The 24,052-nt window shown below is 46.8% G+C and overlaps 1 protein-coding gene across 7 annotated transcripts in view; it reads right to left on the reverse strand.

Moving 5' to 3' along the window:
- Positions 1-24,052, reverse strand: part of KLHDC3 (kelch domain containing 3) — a 53,709-nt gene that overhangs the window by 10,167 nt on the left and 19,490 nt on the right. For all 7 annotated transcript variants that reach the window (XM_090054222.1, XM_090054231.1, XM_090054250.1 and 4 more), the window contains exons 3-8: positions 19,488-19,664; positions 16,739-16,854; positions 14,611-14,682; positions 14,155-14,368; positions 13,735-13,821; positions 12,048-12,156 (exon numbers count right to left, since the gene is read on the reverse strand). In XM_090054222.1, coding sequence (XP_089910348.1) covers positions 12,048-12,156; positions 13,735-13,821; positions 14,155-14,368; positions 14,611-14,682; positions 16,739-16,854; positions 19,488-19,664 — 775 coding nt within the window. The remainder of the gene's footprint in view (positions 1-12,047; positions 12,157-13,734; positions 13,822-14,154; positions 14,369-14,610; positions 14,683-16,738; positions 16,855-19,487; positions 19,665-24,052) is intronic.

Below are 24,052 nucleotides of genomic sequence, written 5' to 3' on the forward strand. Positions count from 1 at the left end.
AGAAGGGTTTCACCTCTCCTTCCCCAGGAGTTAGCAAGTAGGCAAGCCATGGCTGCTACCCAGCTGAGCCAGGACTGGCCATGGCTATTCTTTGGGGAATTCTATTTCATCCTTTGTTCTTTGTGCTGAAATGTTATCTTTACCCTTTCTCCCACCCCCACTTCCTGGTGATCTGGACCATCTGTAGACAAGGCAGGGAGTTCTCCATTTACAACAACTTCCTGGAAAACTTCTTATCAAGCCAGCCAGCTCCAGAACAGAGCTGATAAACTGTTACAGGAAGTAAACAAGACTCTCCCCACAGGTCTCCCCAGGTCTGAGTGACAGGGCAATCCCAACCTGCAGCAGTTCCTATCAGCTCCCTCTCCTTGCTCTCACTTTGCATCTGCAGAACAGCAGAGTAGTTCACTGGCTATTCAGAGCCATCCATCAAAGAACAAACACTTACCTTACCCCAAGTCTCCCCAGGCACAGCAAGAGGGAACTTTTGCCTTGCCCAGTGATGGAGACCAGTATTCCAGAAATGCAGGCTCTTAAAGATGCTAGTTTGTTACCATCTTCCTGGTATTCAGGTGTACGGTAAATTTAACAAGGGACCATCCATCCCTGCTTGGGGTCTCTAGGTGCTGCCCTAACTGCAATGCTGATTAAATGGTGCTAAAGCAACATAACAGAACAACACCTGGGAGAGATGCCAGTTTAAAAGGCAACTCCCACCAAGTCCTACTCTGTCACCTTGGGTCTTTCGCTATATGGAAGGAGCAACTATATGGGTGATTGAACAGATTTTTGAATGCTTCCAAGGGAATGTCACCTTCAAGAGGGACTCTGGATAAACTCCAACCATTTCCTTCAAAAACACTCCTGCTGTTAGTTTCTTGCTGCAGCAGCTGCAGATGAGAGTTCATTTGGAATCTTTTGAGACAAGTATGATTATACTAAGACCTACACCAAAGCCTAGGCAAAAAGGTCCTGAAATTGTGGCCTGTCCCCTTCTGCCCAGCAACACCCACATGGGTGTCATGGAGCCAGTCTCTGCTCTATAGGTGTTGGAACCACTTATGGCAGATGGGAGGATGAAAGGCATTTTGTGTGTTTACACTAACAACTGGCTAACAGTCAAAGCACATTTGCAAATGGACTCACACTATGCAACTGTAATCTGTCACTGAAGACAGAGTTCAGAGAGCAGAGGGCCTGTAATGGTACTGGGGAATTTCTTTGTTCTTAGCAGCTGCTACATTTCTTGGCCACATCAAACTGCCCTGCATCCTGATGGGGTCACATCCAGCATTCGACAGCTAAATCCCTAACTCCAGGGCCCCCATGAGTCAATGGAAACTTCAACCAGAGATGCTCCTGCAAAAACTGCACAGGAATTCTGAATCCCAGATGGGCATCACTATTCCATATATACAGACTTGTCACATACAGGGCTTCTCAAACCACTCCAGTGATCAGAATTCAGTATGCATCTCTCTGTTGCTGGGAAGCTATTCACCAACAGAACAGGAAGGTCAGCAAAGCCAAGAAGCTGTGTGCCCAAGCGAGGGGTAAGCTACTATTCCACAGTAAACTTCAAAGAACACATTGAGGCACACAGCTTTGTCAGAAGTGTACACTATTATTTTCCTTTTATGACCCCCTTTCACCCAGGGCTCTGAGCTGTTGAACACCTCCCTTGCAAGGTGCATAAACCACCTCTGTTTATTATTAAAAAACCAGCATCGAGCAGCATGTTACCCTTTGGTATGACCAGGGAGCCAGCAAACAGGAGCTACAACAAGGTAAGCAGTTTGTAGGCAGTTTGTTGAAGGCAAGAGGAGGAAGGGAGAGAGAAGCCAGGCACTAGATTCTGCCCAGGGAAGTTAAGTGATCCAGCTGCCTGTGCCTTTGGTCTGCTGAGGGTTTGTTTGGTGGGCTGTGTGTGTTTGGAGTGTGTGCTCTGAGAAACTGGGAGTGACTGCTGATTGCTGAGTGACTGCTGCCTGGGCCTGACAGAAGCTCTTATGAGGGAGCAGCCCCAGTCCAGACCCAGCAGGGTATAAGAGAAGAATCCCTAGGTGACCAGGGAGTCAGTGAACAGGGGCTGCAAACAGGGTAAGCAGTTTGCAGGACAGTTCCTAGGCCAGTTTGTAGGCCCACCCCCTTTTCTGATGAGCAAACCTTTCAGCTTGGCATGAGGAAGCAGGAAAAAAAGGAACCCTTTTGGGACAATAAGCAATAAACAGGCCAGCTTCCAGGTGAGTTTGCTAGGGAAGGTCTGCTTAGAAGAGCAGGCAGAGTAAGAGACCCAGGAGGACACTGCAATGGTAGAGCCACTGCCACTGCTTGCACCTGTGAGGTTTCTGTCAAGGCAGCACTGCTTATCAGTGATGCTTCCACTCAGGTCCAGGTTTGGCACTGTGGAGACTGAGGCTTGCAGGTTCCTTCCAGTGATGGCCAGGTTGGGGAGTGCCTGTGGTGTGAGCGGTGCTCCTTGGTGGTCTGTCTTAGGGAACAGGCAAGAGAACTACAGGAGGAGATGGTGAGACTCTGAAGCATCCTCTGCCATGAGGAGTTCATCAATTTGACGCTGAAGGAGACCTCCAGGACTGTGAAGGAAGAACTACTAGACTCAGCGCTAGAGAAGAGAGAGGACATGGACACGAAGGAGGGTGGAAGATGGAGGCCTGTGATTTCTGGCAGCCAGCAGAGATCTTCATCTCCACCTGTAGCGGTTTGTCTGGAGAACAGATATGCAGCCTGAGCAACGGAGAGGGAGGAGCATATTCCAGTGGTGGAGGAAGACGGGCCAGGCCTCACCAAGGTGGGAAGGATAAAGATGACTGCCACCAAAAAGAAGCAATAGATAGTGCTGGTTGGAGACTCCCTTCTGTGAGGGATGGAGAGAGCCATCTGACAACCTGACCTGTTGTCTCAGGAGGTCTGCTGCTTGCCTGAAGCCCAGATTTGAGATGTCATGGAGGGACTACCAAGGCTTATCCAGCCCCCTGACTACTACCACATACTGCTCATCCACATGGAAATCAATGATACTGCCAGGGGAAACCCTGACTTTATCAAAGTGACTACAGGGCTCTGGGTGCAAGGTGAAGGGGACAGGGGCTCAGGTTGTGTTCTCATCGATCCTTCTGGTCAAGGTAAAGGGCCCGGGTAGGAGCAGGTGCATCCTGTAGATCAACAACTGGCTGTGCAGGTGGTGTCACCAGCAGGACTTTGACTTCTTTGACCATGAGATTTCTTCCAAGGATTGCTGGGAAAAGATGGGATCCACCTGACTAAGAGAAGGAAGAGTGTCTTCACAGACAGGCTTGCTAACCTAGTGAGGAGGGTTTTAAACTATGTTCGCTGGGGGATGGAGACCAAACCCCTGAGGTAAGTGGGGAAGCAGAAGACCTGGAGGAACAGCAAGCAGGAGAGGGCAACAGAGAGGTGCTCTCACCTCCTGAGAAGTCAGGGGAATCAACTAGTTACCTCAGGTGCCTGTACACAAATGCACAGAGCCTGGGAAATGAGCAGAGAGCAGGAAGAATTGGAAGTCCTTGCATAGTCATGGAACATTGATGTGATTGGAATAACAGAGGGTTGGTGGGATAGTTCACAGGACTGAACCACTGTCATGGATGGGTACAAACTGTTCAGGAAGGACAGGAAGGGGAAAAGAAGAGGAGGAGTTTCACTTTATGTAGCAGAGCCGTAAGATTGCTCAGAACTCCAGTATGAAACTGGAGATGGGCCTGTTGAGAGTCTCTGGGTTAGGGTCAGAGGGGAAAGCAACAAGGATGATGTCGTGGTGGGGGTCTGCTATAGACCACCAGACCAGGGGGAAGTAGTGGATGAGGCTTTCTTCAAACAACTAGCGGAAGTTTCCCAATCACAGGCCCTGGTTCTCATGGGGAACTTCAGTCACTCTGACATCTGCTGGGAGGGCAATACAGCAGTGCACAGGCAATCCAGGAAGTTTTTGGAAAGTATTGGGGACAACATCCTGGTGCAAGTGCTGGAGCGGCCAACTAGCAGCCAGAATCATTTTGACCTGCTGCTCACAATCAGGGAAGAACTGGTGGGGAATGTAGTGAATGGCAACTTGGGAAGAAGTGACTATGAGATGACTGAGTTCACGATCTTGAGAAAAGCAAGGATGGAAAGCAGCAGAGTAAGGATCTCAGGCTTCAGAAAAGCAGACTTTGACTTACTCAGGGAACTCATGGGCAGGATCCCCTGCGGAGAAGAGTCCAGGAGAGCTGGCTGTACTTTCAAGAAGCCTTACTGAGAGTGCAGGAACAAACCATCCCAATGCACAGGAAGACTAGCAAGTATGGCAGAAGACCAGCTTGGCTTAGCAGGCAGCTCTTCAGTAAACTAAATTACAAAAAGGAAGCTTATAAGAAATGGAAATTTGGACAAATAACTAGGGAAGAATACAAGAGCATTGCTCAGGGATGCAGAGATGAAGACAAGAAGGCCAAAGTGCAACTGGTGTTGCAGCTAGCAAGGGATGTGAAAGGTAACGAGAAGGGTTTCTATGAGTATGCTGGTAGCAAGAGGAGGATTGGGGAAAGTGTAGGTGCCTGAATGAGGCAGGTAACCTTGTGGCAGAGCATGCAGAAAAGGTTGAAGTGCTCAGTGCCTTCTTTGCCTCCATCTTCACAGGCAAGGGCAGCTCCCAGACTACTGCACCTCGCAGCACAGTTTGGAGAGGAGGTGAGCAGCCAAAAGTGATGAAAGAACAGGTTAGGAACTATGTAACAGGGCCCTGCTGTGTTCCTAGGGGCTTGGGAGAGTCTGAACAGCCCCACACCCCAGAAGCACCTCTGCACACCCACCCCAGACCTGGTAGAACTCACTGGAGGCTGGGGAACCAGGTCCTGGGACACAGTGAGTCCCTCAGCAAGGGAGCTGACACAAGTGCAGTGAGTGAGAGAGGGTTAGCCACATGAGCCCAGAGCAGGAAGGATACAAGACACTGAAAGCAGCCTCAGGGAGCTGCACCTGGCCAAGGAATAGGCTGCCTTTGGCCTGGAATTGCCAGGGATTAAGCAGCAACCAGGAGAGCTTGGAGCAGGGCTCTTCTCTGTTTGTTTGTTCATTTGTTTTGCTGCACAAGCCTACAGGCTCTGCAAAGCCTCTGAAAGATAAGAGGCAACTAGGAGGTGAAGCCTGGAAGAACCACTGGAAGACAGCTAAGTGCTAACTTATTTGTTTAACTTCTTTTGTTTGTTTTGCATTGCTACCAAGCAGAGGTGGCCTCAGAGTATTATCTATTAGTCTGGCTGCATCATAGGCTAAGGCCCTGAACAGTGGGTCCTTGGCCAAAGCCAGCAACAAAAGTAAAACTGGTCAGCTCAGCTAGTGTGACCAAACATACCCTGATGTGATCTACCCAGGTTCTGCCCATAGCAGCCTACAGGCTACTTATAAAAACTGGACGTGTACAAGTCCATGGGGCCAGATGGGATGGACCTAAGAGTGCTAAGGGAGTTGGCTGATGTAACTGCAGAGCCATTGGCCACCATCTTTGAAAACTCATGGCAATCAGGACAGGTCACAGATGATTGAAAAAGAGCAAACATAGTACCCATATTTAAGAAAGGGGAAAAAAGGAGCATCCAGGGAACTACAGGCCAGTCAGCTTCACCTCAGTCCCTGGAAAAATCATGGAGCAGATCCTCAAGGAATCCATTTATAAGAACTTGGAGGAGAAAAGATGGATTAGGAACAATCAGAATGGATTTACCAAGGGCAAGTCATGCCTGGCCAACCTGACTACCTCCTGTGATGAGATGACTGGCTCTATGGATGCAGAGCCCGATGGATGTGGTATACCTTGATTTTAGCAAGGCTTTTGATATGGTCTCCCACAACGTTATCGCAGGCAAGCTAAGGAAGTATGGGCTGGATGAATGGACTATAAGGTGGACAGAAAATTGGCTGGAACATTGGGCTCAAAGTTGTAATCAATGGTTTGATGTCTAGTTGGTAGCTGGTATCAAGTGAGTCCCCCAGGGGTTGGTCCTAGGGCCAGTTTTGTTTAATGTCTTCATCAATGACCTGTAAGATGGCAGAGTGCAACCTCAACAAGCCTGCAGATGACACCAAGCTGTGGGGAGTAGCAGATGCACTGAAAGGTAGGGCTTCAATTCAGAGTGACCTAGACAAAGTGGAGGATTGGGCCAAAAGGAATCTCAAGAGGTTTAACAAGGACAAGTGCAAAGTCTGGACTTAGGACGGAACAATCCCATGCACCGGTACAGACTGGGGGCTGATTGGCTGGACAGCAGCTCTGCAGAAAAGGGCCTGGGGGTTACAGTGGACAATAAGCTGGATATGAGTCAGCAGGACTCATGTTGCCAGGAAGGCTAATGGCATAGCAGGCTGGATTGGTAGGTGTGTTGCCAGCAGGGCATGGGAAATGATTATTTTCCTCTATTCTGCGCTGGTGAAGCCACATCTGGAGTACTGTGTTCAGTTTTGCGCTCCCCACTACAGAAACAATATGGACAAATTGGAGAGAGTCCAGTGGAGGGCAACTAAAACGGTTCAGGGGCTGAGGCACATGACTTATGCGGAGAGGCTGAGGGAACTGGGTTTATTTAGTTTGGAGAAGAGAAGACTGAGGGGGGTTTAATAGCAGCTGCCAACTACCTGAAGGGGGGTTCAAACCAGGATGGAGCTAGACTGTTTTCAGTGGTGGCAGATGACAACAAGGAGCAATGGTCTCAAGTTGCAGCATGAGAAGTTTTGCTTAGATATTAGGAAGTATTTTCTCACTAGGATGGTAGTAAAACACTGGAGCAGGTTACCCAGACAAGTGGTGGTATCTCTGTCTTTGGAAGTTTTCAAAACCTGGCTAGACAAAGCCTTGGCTAGGATGACCTAGTTAGGGATAGTCCTGGCTTGAGCAAGGGGTTGGACTAGATGACCTCCTGAGGTCCCTTCTAATCCTAACTTTCTATGAAGCAGTCAGTAACAGCCTTGCACTAAGGCACAGGGTTTGAGACTTCTAGTGACCATCTGACTCCTGGGTCACATTGGGATCTTTCCATGGTTTGTTGCACCAGGGAAGAGTTGTGGCCTGTTTGCTTGGTTACTGTAGCAGGGGCTAGGATGCAGCTCCTGCTAGACTCTGAGGGAGAGGCAGTACAGGTAGTAAACTCACCTCATGGGGTCTGGGAAAGCTGTGCTGCCTGGCACACTGGAGAATGCTGTGCGGCAAGGAACTCACCCTGCGGGGTCTGGGTGAGCCAGACTTCCCCAGTGCACCAGGGATAAGCTCCAGGGGAAAAAAATACTCACCCAGCAGGGTCCAGGCAAGCCAAGCTGCCTGACATGCCAGAGAAGGATGCTGGGGGGAGAGGAACTCACTTGGCAGGGTTCAGATGGGCTGGGCTTCCCCAGCACACAAAAAAGAATGGGGCGGGGGCACCAGGGACAGATGGACTGGAGCAGCACACCGGTTCCAGAGTCCAAGGAACACATACCTTTAGAGCTGGTGCTGACTGGCTCAGAGGAAGCCCGTGGGGTTTAAAAGGATGCTGAGAGGTTCATTGTTTGGTGTCCAGGGGAACAAAGGCAGTGTAGCAGGACTGGGAAGAGGACTCCACTGCAGCAGAGACTTAGCCAGCTGAACCCTAGAGGGACACAGGGATACTGTGACCACAAAAGAATGACCAACCCAATCCACTGAACAAGGTAACTAATGCTGGATGGCGGGGTAGTTGTGGGTGTACCCCCTAAGTCAGAGGGATGGGGACACATGGAGAGAGTGTCCAAGGAAAAGGAGGAGTATACCTGCTTGACTCGCACTTGCAGGGAAGCAGTGAGGAAGTCCAAAGCTGTTACAGAACTCAAGTTGGCAACAAAGATTAAGGATAACAAAAAGTCCTTCTTTAAGTACATAGGGAGCAGGAAGAAGGCGCAAGGTAACATAGGGCTGCTACCGAATGTACTAGGGCAACTCATAACTGATAGGATGGAAAAAGCAGAGCTCTTAAACAATTTCTTTGCTTCTGTATTCCTGAACACTGATACAAATACACCTCCCAATGAGTCTTCAGTCTGGAGTGTGAGTAATAGCAATCCACCAATGGTTAGCACTGACCTAGTGAAGGGGCACTTGGAAGGGCTGGATGTATGTGGGCCCTGACGATTTTCACCCAAGGGTACTAAAGGAATGACATCAGGACCCGGATAATTATAAGCCAGTTAGCCTCACCTCTATTCTTGGCAAGACCTTAGAAAAAATCATAAAGGATCACATTTGCAGGGGGCCAGTGAGTCACACTATGGTAAGGGGCAACCAACATAAATTTATAGCAGGCAGATCCTGCCTGACCAACCTGGTCTCTTTTTATGACCAGGTCACAAAGTGCTTAGATATTATTTACCTGGATTTTAAAAAGACAGTGTTGCACCCAATTCTTCCACATCACAGCTACTCAGCTTGCTCGGATCTTTTCACAGTAAGGTGTGTGAAAAGCTGGCTCACAGGACGCACCCAGAGAGTGGTGGTGGATGGGTCAGTTTCTCCCTGGAGGGATGTGGGCAGTGGTGTCCCCCAAAGCTCTGTCCTTGGATCAGTGCTATTTAATATCTTCATCTGTGATTTGGATGAAGGTGTTGAAAGCACCTTGTCCAAATTTGCAGATGACACTAAACTATGGGGTACAGTTAACATACTAGAGGGCAGGGAGTGAATTCAGGCAGATTTGGACAGACTGGGGAAGTGGGCAGATAAGAATAGGATGCAATTTAACAAGGATAAAGGCAAGGTGCTCCTTGGGGAGAAAGAATCTCCGACACCTATAGACTGAGGGGGTACCATCCTGAGCACCACAGCAGTGGAAAGAGATCTGAGAGTCCTGGTTGATGCAAAAATGAACATGAGCCACCAGTGTGTAGTGGGACTAAGCAAGGCTAACCACACTCTTTCTGGCATTAGCAGGTGCATCACAAGCAGGTCTAGGGAAGTGATAATTCCCCTGTGTGGCACTGGTGAGGCCACAGATGGAATACTGCATCCAGTTTTGGGCGCCGTACTTCAAGAGGGATGTGGATAACCTTGAGAGGGTCCAGAGGAGGGCTGCTCGTCTGGTTGAGGGCCTGCAGTAAGACCCTATGAAGACAGACTGAGGGACCTGAATCTCTTCAGCCTCTGCAACAAAAGGCTGAGAGGCAATTTTGTGGCTGTCTACAAACTCATTGGAGGGGCCCAGCAGGGAACAGGGGGCACTCTGTTTACCAGGGCACCCCTCAGGGTTACCAGAAATAATGGCCACAAACTGAAGGAGAATAGATTTAGATTGGACATAAGGAAGAAATTCTTTACAATGAGGGTTGCCAAAATATGGAACCGGCTTCCAAGGGAGGTGATGATTTCCATTATCTTGGAGGTGTTCAAGAAGAGATTGGATAGGCTTCTGGCTGGGGTTACTTAACCCCAGCACTCTTTCCTGTCTGGAGCAGGGGGTTGGACCCGATGATCTGTCAGGTCCCTTCCGACCCTAGAAATCTATGAAATCAAACCCAATAGGAAACGGGGCATGAACTGACACCAGAGGTGGTGTTAGCCTTGAGGGACTCTCAGATCGTTCAGGCAAAGGAGGGATTTGCCTGGAGGGACTGAATAAGTGAACTGAATAGCCAGGTTCAAGCGAGCTACAGGGAGCTGAGCTGGACCTCCGAACTCAGGTTCTCAGTTTTTCTTCTTGAGAATGTAATACAAACAAGGGGGTGAGAGCCTGTTTTGTTGGCTTTTTTTTTTTTTAGCACCCCCAGGCAAGGAAAAGATAGCAGGCGGAAGTTAGATCCCCTGTGTACCTGAGTTACAGCTAATTAGGTTATAGGACATACACGTGGGATCTACAGAACCGCCTAGTTGAGGATCTTGGAGAGAGGTGGGTAGAAATCTCACCACCCACGATCTGCCAATCCCTGAGAGAAGGAAAATGGCTGCAGGTTAGGCTTGAACTTCAAAGAGAGAGATCTGTCTAGAGGGGAAGGCCACCAACACTTTGCGGATTCAACAACTGAATAGGGCCACAGAGAAGCTGAGATCCTGTGACTCTCACTCACTGTCAGAAGAGAAGGATGACTCGTCACCTGAGAGGAAAGGAACAAGGTGTAGAGGTGGTGGAGCCCTGCCCTGCAGAGGATCAATCCTCATCAGTCTGACCATTACTCTAGACACCATCCATACTCCCACAGAACAATATAATATCAAGATGTGGCAGGAGAGAGGGAGTGAAGATGAGGCAGAGGTCCTGGTGATTTGGAGCAGGACAAAAGTGAGGCGAGTGGACCCACCTGCTCACAGTTATAGATTGACCAGAGATGCTCACAGCTTTTTCCTCATTCTGGGCAGAAGACACCTTTACCTTGTTATTGTTCCTTATGGAGGCCATTAACGCGGGAGCACAATCATCACATGGCTTTGCAATGTTCGGTACTCACAAGGATAATTTAAACTCTTCATGGCCTTCAGCAACACAGTAGAAAGAACTCCCCTTCATGCCCCCCTAGGCAAAGGCTCACCCTTCTTGCACCAGTCAATGCAAGAGGAAGCAAGTAGAGCTTAGAAGCAAAGAAGGTGTAGCCCTCATGACTCCAAATTCTACACTGAAGTATGCCTAGTGCATTTGCCAAACAGCTCTGTTCTAGGGTATAGCCAGAAGACTGAACTTCTACAGCATTAGCTTCTTTCCCACTGGTCTCTGTACTGAACAGGAGAACTAGTGCTGCCTCCAGCCAGCCTATATAAAGACCTTTATTTGTGTGCACTAATCATTATGTTGGCAGGAGCTCCTCAAGGAGCCCAGTCAGCAAGAGTTGTGTGTGGAGGCTCGCATATTACAGGAAGGGAGGCAACTGGCTTGACTGGACAACTCCTTGCTTTTAAAGGATGAGGCTGACTGGTCTGTAGTTCCCTGAATCCTCCATCTTCCCTTCCTTAAATATGGGCACTATATTTGCCCTTTTCCAATCATCCAAGACCTCTTCTGATTTCCATGAGTTTTCAAAGATGATAGCCAATGGCTCTGCAATCACATCAGCCAACTCCCTCAGCACCCTTGGGTGCATCCCATCCAGCCCCATGGACTTGTACATTTCCAGTTTTTCTAAGTAGTCCCTAACCTGTTCTTTCAGCACTAGGGCTGCTCACCTCCTCCCCAAACTGTGCTGCCAGGTGCAGTAGTCTGGGAGCTGCCCTTGCCTGTGAAGACGGAAGCAAAAAACACATTGAGCAATTCAGCCTTTTCAGCATCCTCTGTAACAAGGTTGCCTGCCCCATTCAGTAAGGGACCCACACTTTTCCTGATCCTCCTCTTGCTACCGACATACTTGTAGAAACCCTTCTTGTTACCCTTTACATCCCTTGCTAGCTGCATCTCTAGCTAAGAGGTCAAACAGGATCTCCGCACCATGAGCCAGAAATGGCTTCTCAGTGGGGCTTTTCTCTGCCCAGTTTCTCTAAGGCTCCATCCTCAGTTCTTCTCCAAAAGGTACAATACTCCTTTGCCTACTCCACACACAGACTCTCCACAATCTCTTCCTTGGAAGCAAAAAATGGGGAACACTCAGTCTGATATGCACAGGGTGGAAACAAGGATACAGCTTTCTGGAGAGCAGGACAGAGCAGCTACAGGAAGGGTTTAGAAAGCCACTTACTTATGTCACGCATCCTTACCAGCCAGGTCTGTTTTCCACCCCTAGTCTTTGCTGGGCCTCCTTTCCTCTCCTTTGGGTTTCATGAACTTGGCCCCAGGAACAATTGATAATAAGCACTTCTTTTCTACACTGATTAATGTATATCCCAGCAGGAACATAGGCCCTTGTTTTTGGCCCCCTGAATTACAGGTTACCAAGCAGCATGTGCCATGCACCTGAGGACCAGGAAGAAGTAGCTTCATTTAAGGGAAGGAACTGATTAACTCAGGTGGGAGTACAGGGAGAATCAGCTCTAAAGGGAATCCGGGGGAAGGGACAAAGGAACCTTTGACTAACTCCACCCCATCCAGCAGATGCCATGCTCCCCCATCACTCACCTGGTGCCCCCAAAAAGAATAATCTTGTCCCCCACTCTGCAACAGCACTGTCTGCGGCGCGGGCATGGTCCTTTCCCCTTTGGCTCAATCTTCCTCCAGGAAAAAGAGACTGAGGAGAAACCCACAAGCCTGTCACATGAGTGGGCCCAAGCCTAAGCTCAACAAAAAGCTCAACAAAAAACCTTATCCACCTGATTACAGGTATTTATTTATACACTGTGACAAGCCTACAACTTAAGCAGGTTAGAATTTTAAAATGAGGATGTGCTGGACTGACCCTTCAATAGCCAAACCTCCTAGCATCCTACTAGACCCATTTCTTTGCAACTCGATCATCTTTCTTGGTCCACCTTTACTGTAGGGAATGGGGGGGGGGGAACTCCTTTAGTGATGGTGCATAAGGAGTGTCTATTCCAGGCACAGAGCAAGAAATTCTCGTTTGAGGTCAGACAGGATTTCTGGAGGAGCCACTTGATAAGACAGGTGTTATGGAATCTCCCTCTGAGATCCCATTTAGGTCATATGCATGCTCTCCTTAATGAGAGATCTGAGGAAGGATCCTGGAATGGGTTCACCTAGCTGGGTATGCTGCTCCTGATTGCTTATGGTAGGCAGCCAAAGTATCCAGCCCTCTCCCCTGCCTCAAAGTACTCTACCAAGACCAAGCCAGTCTGTCCACATACTTAGAACTCACTACAATCTTAGAACTGTCTACAATCAGCTGAGGTTGCTAAAGTTCATACTTTGCTAGGCAGCAGACTGCAGCTGCTTTTTTGGGAAAAGGGGCAAGACAACCATGAAATCGAGGAGCAAAAGCCCAGCTAGCCTCCCTCCTCCAGCACTTGCTGAAGCATAATTCCAGCTTCTTCTCTTAGGCAGGATGCACGTGGATCTAGTGCCCTCTTGTGGCATCTGCAGTAAGTGCAGAGCCCATCTCTCCGGAGCAGACAGATCAAACAGGTCTGCCCTTTTGAAGATGAAGGCAGGGTAGATGGCCAGGGCAGGTTCTCTTTGTTCCAGCAGTTAACTGGAGATTGAAGCCTGTGGAAAAACCACTGAATAGCATAAGGCAAGGATGAGCTGCCCTGAACAGCTGCTTTACTGAGGTTCAGGTGCTACTCAGAAAAAGAGTGACTTGCCCAGGGTGAGACTGAATTCCACTTGCTGGCTCAACTGTCTGCTTGGATCTCAGAACAGTAGTTGTCAAGAGGAACTATTTCTGATGGTCTGCAGAAAATGACCTTCAGTGCCTTTTGGGGATGCAGTGTTGGGAGGGGTCTTGTTAAGGTCCAAACTCCACTGTTTTCCCTATTGAAGCTGTGATTCCCAGCAGGCTTGTATTCTCCAGAGTTCCCCTGAGCTACCAATCACTTCAGGACCTTGTCAAGGAGAAGCACAGTATAAGGCAAGTCCCACAACTGAAGGTCATTACCCTTTTCTATTCTGAGTAGAAGGATACAGTCAGCATTATTACTTTTTCCTACGATGTCAGTTTCAGGAGGAATGGGGCTCACAAGAATATAAGCAGGTTTATATCCATTATGTAAACAGGACAATGTTTCACTGTTGAAGGGACCTCCAGATTTTTGTTGTACATGCTGGTGAATACACCCCAATATGCACATGTTTGAGGCTCTTGCATACCACCATTCAAAAAAATAATTAGAAAATGTAAGAATCTAAATACCTGGATCAAATTTCCAGAGATCGTGGAAGTGTCTATTCAGACGTGCATTGTAGCCACCAAATACATACAACTCCCCATTGTAGCAGACTGCAGGAAGTAAGGAGACACATCAGCACACTCATGACAAAACCCAGTCTGTGTCTCCCTATAGCACCAAATATAGAAGAATGGGTTCAGGTGCTTTCCCTTACTGCATGCCACCTTCATGTTCAAAGCAGAGTTTATCAGGGGTGCTCAACCCCCAGCCTATGGGTTAAATTCACTGCTTCCCTCTTGTTGCTTCCTGCTGTTAAATTTCCAGAACCCTGGGGAGCCCTGGGCTCTGCATATTGAATCAGGCACCAGATCCCAGAGTGCAGGGTGGGGCAGGACAAATATCAGAGGCCGGGCAGGACTCACATGCTGATCAGGACAACTCACATGCCGAGTGGCTCCTCCTGCCTTCAGGGAGCACTGGAGTAGGAGGGGAATCCAGCCAGGAGTTTGTCTCCGTGTCAAACACTTTTATCCGGTTACAGTAGATCTCATTGTTGGAGTGAAAGGGCCCAAAGCGATCTGCTCTGCCACCAAATACAAACATCTTTGTCCCTATGATGGTGGCTGAATGGAAGTCTCTCCAGCGAGCTGGCGTACCCTGGAATAAATAGACAAATAAATAAAAGGAGTAAAAATGCAGGCTTCCCAGAGCTATGTGAGAGTACTGAAATTTGGCCTTGGTGGCCTAGCACAGAGATGTGTAGCCAGTCCACAAAGAACTCACTCTTGCAGATTCCAACCAAGTGAGACAGAAGTTGTGGAGCAGGAATGTGCAGTATCCCTGAAGGGTAGCAGACATGAGGGGTCCTCCACAGGGCAGACTAAAAAACAAATACTGACCTTGGCTGAGATTAGAGTCCATATCATGCTATTGGTGTCCAATTTGTGGATGTCATTCGAAAAACAGTCAGCCTGGAAGACAGCAGAGCAGTCTAGTTACCAATGGATTCAACAGGCCAAGACCTAATTGACTGCAGGAAACTAGGAGGTCCTAGAGACCTGGAGCTTCTCTTTGGAGACAGAGCTTCTGTATAGGGGAATCAACAGGACCCACATCTGGAATTAAATTCATTCAGTGCACAGGATGATCAGTCCCAGGGAATAAGGCAGCTGTTCATCATTTCTTATCCCCAGTATTCTTTATGGCCCCCAACCTTGTTAACTGGACACAATCCAAATCCTACACTGGATATAGAATTAGAAAAGCCTAGGAGACTGATATTATGGAGTTCTATGCCAATGTTTCACAGTACCTGAGAGGGGTGAGCGTAATTTCCCTGAAACTCTACACATAGGAAAGTGAAGTGCAGGACTCAAGCCAAGATGTGCAAAGTCATTGCTAGTTTTAAGTGTCCTGACAATTAAGTGCCTATTCTGAAAGTTTTCAAGGATGCCAGGCCATGTACAGCCCTCAGGGAGTTCAAACTGTATCTCCAAGAGCTTGGCCCCAATCTTGGCACGCTGGGCCTCCAGGTGATAAGAAAGTACTGCACACCTATGAAATTCTTAAGAGAAGTACTGGAAAGTGTGGCTAAACCTAGTTCTTCTGAATCCCAGTGTAGTTTAACTGCACGGGTTGCCTTTTCTTTCTGCAGTTCTTTGTCTCATTCAGTAGTCATTTCAAACAGCTACAAATAAGGTAAGAGAGTTACTTTTGCAACACAACACTGCCTCATTCATTGTCTACCCTGCGCAGGGAGTGAGAAGCTTCTGTAGCAAAGACAGTATAGACAGTAGACTGTAGCATAGACAATGACTGTATAACGTTGAGCATGCATTAGAGGGAGAACTGAAGCTGCATAGGCAGCCTCATCCTGACATTATCCTGCTTAGACTATTTGAGTTTGACCTTTTTAAATAAAAAATGGACAAGCCCAAGAGTCCTGTGTATAGTCAGTCACCGCTACACGTAGGGGCTCTGAAGACCTTTCATTCAAATCCACAGCACAGTCTCTATCATTTGAGCCTGGGGTTAAGTCTCCTAGCTAGCAAGCAGTAGCAGGCTGTTATGCAAATGGACCAGTGTAGAAACAAAACAAGTTTGCTAATACTGAACACAGCTCAGGTTACAGACTTGGCACATATGTTCTGAGCCGTGTGTTTAAATGGGAAAGACTTAGGTTCACCACCGAGTCCTAGCTGCAATCTCCAACTCTGTTAGAGGCAAGTTAATGCAACCTTCCCTATAAGAAAGAGGGGGCAAAGGACAGGATTATGTACCCCTGTCCTAAAAGAGAGAACTTGTTCAACAAGGGTTTATGCACAGAAAGATCAGTTCAGATAAGACTTGAATATCTAGTCTTCTGCCCTCCAATCAGTGCAAACTGCACTTAGGCTAAAGGCATTTTAATATGGGAGGGCAAACAAGGAGATGCAAGAAAAGAGCTCACCAAGCCTTGGGTACATGTGTAGGACAGGTGAATGTTCAGCAAATTAAGCAGCATAATAGAGACTGCATCCTACTGCACATATTCAGTAACCAGGACTTCCTGTGTCTCACTTCCTGGCCAAACCTAGGTGGATTTTTTCAGGGACAGCAAGCAGGACTTTACCTTTGATGCCAGGATTTCATCTGATCTCATTTAAAGATTCTGACATTTAGATCAGATGAGCTTGCCTCGTTAAAAGTTTTTCCTTCATTTAATGTTACAAAGCTCTGAATTTTTCTTAAAACCACGTCTGAAAACTTTTTTTGCAGGGTGGCACAGGAGAGGGATGGAGATGGTGGAAGGAAAATGTTTGGCTTGAAGCAGAAGCCACATCTGGAAAGGTTCAGCCTAAAGGACAAAAGAATGGCAAAATTATAAGCAGGGATGAGAACATAAAATTTTAGTCCATCTTAAATATGGACATCCATTTGCATTTCAGTTACTAGAATGCGCTAATGAAAAGTAGGGCTCCCCAATCATCCTTCAACCTAGATTTCACCACACAGGGACACAGGTGCATCATACTGGAGTCCACCTACCAGCTGCTCATAGCCTCCAAAGATGTACATGCTCTTTCTCAAGACACAAGCTGAGTGACCATCTCTGGCTCCTGGGACCATTCCAGACACCTTCGGAGTGAACCACTTATGTGTACCTAAAATAAAGGAAGATGAACATTAAGAACAAACAAGACAATAGATCCAGAGATAGAAAACAGAATGCACACAGCTCCTGAGAAACTCCTTCAAAAAGAAGAGAAGTTAGCTTCTCTTCCCTGCAACTCAATTATGCATTACTTCTCAGTTTATCAGAGCTTTTTAGCAATCACGCCAAACTGCTCTGTAAGAGTGGCCAGGGCAGTCTGAGATTCTGGCTTTTTTACATGGTGGAAGTAAGTAGCAGTCTAGGCCCTGCTGCTCAGATCAATAAATTTACTGTTCAAAAGTAACTGGTTATGTAAATGAATCCTTACTCACTGCTCCCTACATTATTATTGCTTTTTTTCCATTACAGATTTGACCTACTGCTGTGAGAGCCTCTTCTTCCTCCTGTTCCACGATTCCCTGCTACCTTCTATCCACAGCACCCTTAAGCTCATCTGCCTCAGTCATATCCAATTCTGACAAATTCCTCTATAGTTAGCAAACTTTGGCAACTGACTCAACTCAGGGGATCTGCAGGCCTAGTTAAGTGTTCCCCATGCAGGGCCTCATGAAGCTCACTGCTGAGCTCATGCAGGCACCTGTTCTGGGAAGCACAGCACAGATAAGCCTTGAAGCAACAGGAGACCCTTTGCTGTTGCAGGCTGCCAGCAGCAATGCTTATTTGAAAAAGTGGCAAAACTGGAATGTGTTCAACATTCTCCAGGAGCAGAATGTTTCTGAACTTGGCTTGCAGCCACAACTATCTGACCAGACCTTGGCTGGAGCTGTACTTAGGGGCTTGCTGCAAGGTCAGCATGAGCCCAGGGGAGACTAGGTTTAGCAAAAGCTCTCTTTGTTCATACCAAGATTTCTGCCAAGCCTGGGGCTATTTCCAAATCCTGTCATACAGTAGCAGACAAAGCTCAGCCAAAAGCAACAGGTCATAAAAGACCTAGGACATCTAATTTGGTCCATACCTGCACCCACACCCTTGCAGGCCTCTGCTCTCCAGAGTGAATAAAGCACTGCTGAAGTGTTTCAGGCAGCGTGGTTTCTATCACTTGCCTTGAGCAGGAAAGGATTAGCAGAGTCCACTTTCTAGGGCTGGGAAGGAATGAGCACAAGTGTATATGGACAGCTGTGCAAGGGTTTGGACTAGGACTACAGTCTGTGGACTTTCAGTCAATTTTCACTTAACGCTTGTGCTAAATGGCTTCAGCTGGCAATTAGGAAAGACCAGCTGCTACCACAGGTGCTTCATAACCATCCTGGACTGATGGTAATACTGTTACTTCCAGTTGCCAGTCACAGAAAAATCTCATTGCTATCTTAAAACAAACTGGGAAACTTGCACTGAGCCTTTCACCACGCATGGAAACCCAGTCCTTAATCTAGACTCTAGGGGCTCGAACAGTAAAGAAATACTTCCTTATGTCCAGCCTGAAATGGTCTCACAGGAGTTTATAACCATTTGCCCTTGTAATCCCTTGGGGCGCTCTGGTGAACAAACGTTCCTCCAGGTCCTAGTGAACACCTTATAAACTTATAGATGGCCACCAGGCTGTCCTTGAGCCTGAGCTTTTCCAGGCTGAAAAGTCCCATGGCTCTAAGCCTCTCATCATATGGTCTATTTTCCTGACCTCTGATCATGCACGTGGCTCTCCTCTGGACTCTCTCAATCTTCTCCGCATCCTTTTTGAATTGTGGAACCCAAAACTGGACACAGTACTCCAGCTACAGCCTCACCAAGGCCTACTACAGTGGGAGGATGACATCCTGGGATTTAGTAAAGAAGCATCTATGGATGCAAGCCAGCGTTTTGTTTGCTTTACTGGCTGCAGCATCACATTGAAGGCTCATGTTCATCTTGTGGTCAATCCTGACCCCCAAGTTGCTGTCGTCCATAGTGCTAGTCAGCGCAGCACTGCCGAGCCTATAGACATCCTGCAGGTTTTTCCTCCCAAGGTGAAGAACCTTGCATTTTTTGGTGTTAAACCCCATCAGGTTCTCATCTGCCTACTTACTGAGCCTGTCAAGGTCAACCTGGATTACCACCCTGTCATCAGGTGTAGATGCTTTACCCCAAAGTTTAGTATCATTGGCGAACTTAGCCAGTCTGCTTCTGACTCTAATGTCCACATCATTAATGAAGAGGTTGAACAAAACAGGACCAAGGACAGAGCTTGAGGGACCCCACTGGTCACAGGGCACCATGACGATTGACTTCCATCAACCACCACCCTCTGGGTCCAACCACGGAGCCAATTCCCCAGCCAGCGGATCATGGTGGACCTGAGGCCTCAGTTGGCCAGTTTTGCCAAAAGGTGATCATGGGATGCCAGATCGAAGGCTTTTTTAAAGCTGGTATACAGAGAGAATCAAATGTGTAAACACATTAGCCATTCTGTTACTCTTTCAGACAGTGCTAGTCACAGACACCCTTTCAAATATGTTCCCAATAAAAGGGCTGATTCCTGGCCTTCTATACTTACTCTCGATCATCTCTTCATGGAGACAGAGTGACACAGCACAACAAAGCTGTCATTTTTACAACACCATCATAAAACCAACCAAGAGGGAGGGAAGGGCACACACATCACACAGATCACTCAGAGCAGAGAAAGGGTAAGAATCTGGCACTTACTGACATCAAAGGCATATAGCACATTGCAGGCTCCCTCGGTGTCATTACGGCCGCCCCATATGTAGATGGTGTCATCAATTAGCACTGCTGAATGTCCATATCTCATATAGGGCACCTCCCTCACGTGGTCCCGGCTATTTGTCCACACTGGTGGCAGCTTGGTCCAACGCAGAGATACTGAAAGCAGAAGCCTTGGTGTTACTTGGCTGATTTGCCCAGCTTATACAAAACATTAAGCTGCTCTGCATGCTGGATTTTAGCACAGGTTTGTGACTGAACATGCACAAGTAGAAAACTTCACAGCTCAGCTCTTCCACAATGATCTACAGTAGTAGACCATTAATCAAGGTTAAAGAGTTAACAGCACTGAACCAGAACCACCACCCAAATATGAAATCCTCTGCTGATCAGTTGGTCTACAAGCCACTCAGGAGCAAATGAAAGTAAGCAAGGAACATCATAAAAGCTGAAACAGTCAACTTCTTCAAAGTATACTGGAAAGAACCTTACCCTGGCAACTTCTAATTCACCAAACTTTGTCCACTAAACAAAACACATACATTCAATATTGAATCACTTCATTCAGCCAGTCAAAAAAGGGGAAAAGAATCAAGATAACACATAACATATAAATTGTTTCAATGGACAGAGCTTATCATTAACCGTTAACACATACCAAGCATGACAGTAATATGCTCAGTATGGGGAATATCTGTGCGTGTATAAATAATGTTCCCCAAAATTAATCATTGCATAAGTGTACAACCTGTGACAAGTAGTTTAATTCTTTCCAGCACCTATTGCTTGGCATTTTTCCCCAATAAATTAGCTGCTGCCGTGCTACCCTTTTAGTTCCTCAAACTTCTGGTCTTAATTCCATTTAAATGAATTGTCATGTGCACATATTATTATCTCAGCTGAAAACTTTGCTCCAGTATACTTTTCCTACCACCTCAAACTATAATTCAACATAAACCTCTTACCTTCAGGTCTTGTGAAAGAGAACCCAAGATGGCAAAAGGAGGAGTAAAGAAACAGTACCAAAGTTCTCGTTATACCCACTACATGTACATGCTAAAAAAGTACTTGTCAGCAGCTACAGATGCTCAATAGTAGGTAGAATGACACAGCAGTCTCTAAAAGGGGCAGTTTACTTGTATTAATAGTTGGATTTTAGTTTAGGCAGTAGGTTAATCCTGTGGTTAAAACAAGGTTAAACCACAGCTGTTAAAAATGACTGATCGCCTCTTGCTTTAGGCATGAAGTTTTTCTACTTAATGAGACTGCTGAGAAGAGTATTACTGGCAATACAGTTATGTTCTCTGACGACAGCAGAAAGAATACAGCCATGGGTGCTACTGTTTTAGATACTGAGACTGGTATCCTGGCTCTCCTATTTGGTTGCTGGTATATAGCTACAGCCATGGTTGTACATCCAGAACTGCAATCCTGTTACTAAACAGATATACTTTATGAAAGATGATCCTCTGCATCCAACTGACTCTGCAGCTAAAGTAGGAATATGGTAACATAGTTTCATAGTTACACATGGCTCAAACCTTAAGACAAAGGATACTCTCAAAATATTTCTCTACCTGCTAACTCTAAGTATTGTCATTTTGTCAGCTCCCTCCATCTGGGACAGAGGTAGCAAAAAAATACTAGCAATCAACTGATTTGGCATGCCACTAACAACATGATAACTTACAATTTATAACTGTAGCAGAGTGCCAGGTCTCAAAAAGATGGCAAAAGTTTCCCTATCGCAGGCCTAGATGTCTATTTGTGCACCCATGTGTATCTAACTCAGAGAAGGTATCCTGCATTAAGGCAAGAGACTCTTCTCCTTTCTTGTTCATAATCAGGGCAAAGGTAAAGTTCCTGAGACTCTTGGAGTTACCGAAATTATCCAGTGTTCGGGATGTGCTGTAGAATCAGTAAACAAGTGAATCGGAATGGCACAATGACACACAGCAGATTCCGAGGCTGAAAGCCACCCATTGACCCACGTGCACTTTCTTTTAAGGATACAGAGTTCACACAGAAGGAACAGATGATCCAATTCTGCTTTAGACTATGGATCCAAACACTTGGAATTAACAGTGGATCAAGAAGAATGAAGTTTGGGAGGTGAAGCAGAAGTTAATCATTTCCTTTTATCTGCCCATCTGGCAGAAGTTCTAGAAAAAGAGCTAAGAGGCTAGCCCCTTCTGGTCTTGGGGCTCCTGAATCTTTCCAGATCCAAGACAATTTTGCAACTGGAGTTAGAGAGATAAATTTGGAAACACCATGCAGATCCAGGATAGTCTGTCACCTCCATTCTTCCCAACTGCAGAGGTGAATTCTTTAGTCTTTAACTGCAACCTGGTACCTTGGTATTCAGTGCTGCCCACCATTACTTGAGTTCTTTTTCACTGAACAGCTGCCTCTGTACACCACATACTGTATTTCCTTGGAAAAAAAGTTCCTGAGTCTAAAGTTCTCATTCACAAGTTGGTTGAGAAGCCATGTTCCCACAACACCCCAAAGCCTGTTATATATTTCCCTGCCCTGGGAATGAATATGCTACAAACTAGGCATTATGAAAGCAAACACCCTGCTCTATGGTTGAGAAGGTACCAAGTGCACAGGTCTAATGCCAGAAGAGCTAGACAGGAGGAACAGCATTTGAGATCCTAGTTCTTCCTTTTGTGGCCATGAAAGTCTTGCAGAATAAAAGTAACGTGCAAAGCTTTAACACTAAAAATTCATAACATTAAATGAGCATATATCTAAGGAACTGGACCGGTTGCTACAAGCAGCTGGCAGACACTAAAGGCATTTTTTACTGGTCATTTACCATGCCAGGCAGCTCAATACTAATACTAAATACTGTACTACTCCAAACCAGTAGCAGTGTAGGTTCATTAGAACCATAGAAAATTAGGACTGGAAAGGACCTCAGGAGGTCCAACCCCCTGCTAAAAGTGGGACCATCCCCAACTAGATAATTCCAGTGAAGGCTTTATTTAGACGGGTCTTAAAAACCTCCAAGGATGGAGATTCCACAACCTCTCTGGGTAACCTGTTCCAGTGTTTTATGACCCTAACATTTTTCCTAATATCTAACCTAAACTTCCCTTGCTGCAGTTTGAGACCACAGCTCCTTCTTCTGTCATCTACCACCACTGATAACAGTCTAGCTCCATCCTCTTTCAAACCCCCTTCAGGTAATTGACAGCCGCTATTAAATCCCGCCTCAGTCTTCTCTTATCCAGACTAAATAAACCCAGTTCCCTCAGCTTCTCCTCAGAAGTCACATACCTAAGCCCCCTCACCATTTTAGTTACCCTCTGCTGGACTCTCTCCAATTTGTCCACATACTTTCTGTAGTGAGGAGCCCAAGACTGAATACAGTACTCCAGATGTGGCCTCATCAGTGCTGAATAGAGGGGAATAATCACTCCCTGTGCCCTGCTGGCAACACACCTACCAATGCAACTCAGTATGCCGTTAGCCTTCTTGACAACAACGGCACACTGCTGGCTCATACCCAGCTTACTGTCCACTGTAATCCCCAGGGCCTTTTCTGCAGAGCTGCTGTCCAGCCAATCAGCCCCCAGCCTGTACCGGTGCATGGGATTGTTCAGTCCTAAGTCTGGACTTTGCACTTATTCTTGTTGAACCTCATGAGATTTCTTTTGGCCCAATCCTCCCATTTGTCTATGTCACTCTGTATCCTAGCCCTACTCTCCAGCATATCTATTAGCTTGGTGTCAACTGCAGACTTCTTGTAGGTGCACTCTATGTTAGGGGTTCCCAACCCTCAGGCTACAGCTGCTGGACCCGGAGTATAAAAAAGGGCTGGCTGCTGCTGTGCAGTATGCTGGTCACTTCTGGTCTGCTGTTTGCCAGTCCGTGATCACTTCTGGTCTGTGGTCTAAAAAGGCTGGGAACCACTGGTCTATGCTATTGTCCACGTTGTTGAAGAAGATATAAACAAAACTGTCCCCAGGACTGACCACCTGGGGACTCCACCTTATACCCACTGCCAACTAGACATCGAGCCATTGATTACTACTCTCTGAGCCCTATGTTCCAGCCAATTTTCTATCCACCTTACAGTCCATTCATCTAGTCCATACAGCTACTCCTCGCATAACATCGTAGTTACGTTCTTGAAAAATGCAACTTTAAGCTAAATGAGATTAAGTAAATCCAATTATATCACAGTAGTTACCTACTTGTAGGTGGTGGCCAAACAATGTTATAACCGAACATCATGCAACTCTAAATGAGTATGTTCTCTAATAGATCAGGGACGTAATAATAAAACAAAGTTAACTGGGATAAGGTTAAGTAAGGAGTACCTATACTTCCTCCGGTCACCTCCAACAATGTTGTGGGAGACCATATCAAAAGCCTTGTTAAAATCAAGGTACACCACATACACCAGTCTCCCTGCATTCACAGTGCCAGTCACCTTGTGAAGGCAATCCAGTTGTTCAGGCATGACTTGCCCTTGGTGAATCCATGCTGCCTGTCACCACCTTTTTCTCCAAATGCTTAGAAATGGATTCCTTGAG

The sequence above is a fragment of the Crocodylus siamensis genome, chromosome 1, assembly GCF_052110815.1.
Source record: "Crocodylus siamensis isolate JL-2025a chromosome 1, ASM5211081v1, whole genome shotgun sequence".
Classification (NCBI taxonomy): Eukaryota; Metazoa; Chordata; order Crocodylia; family Crocodylidae; genus Crocodylus; species Crocodylus siamensis.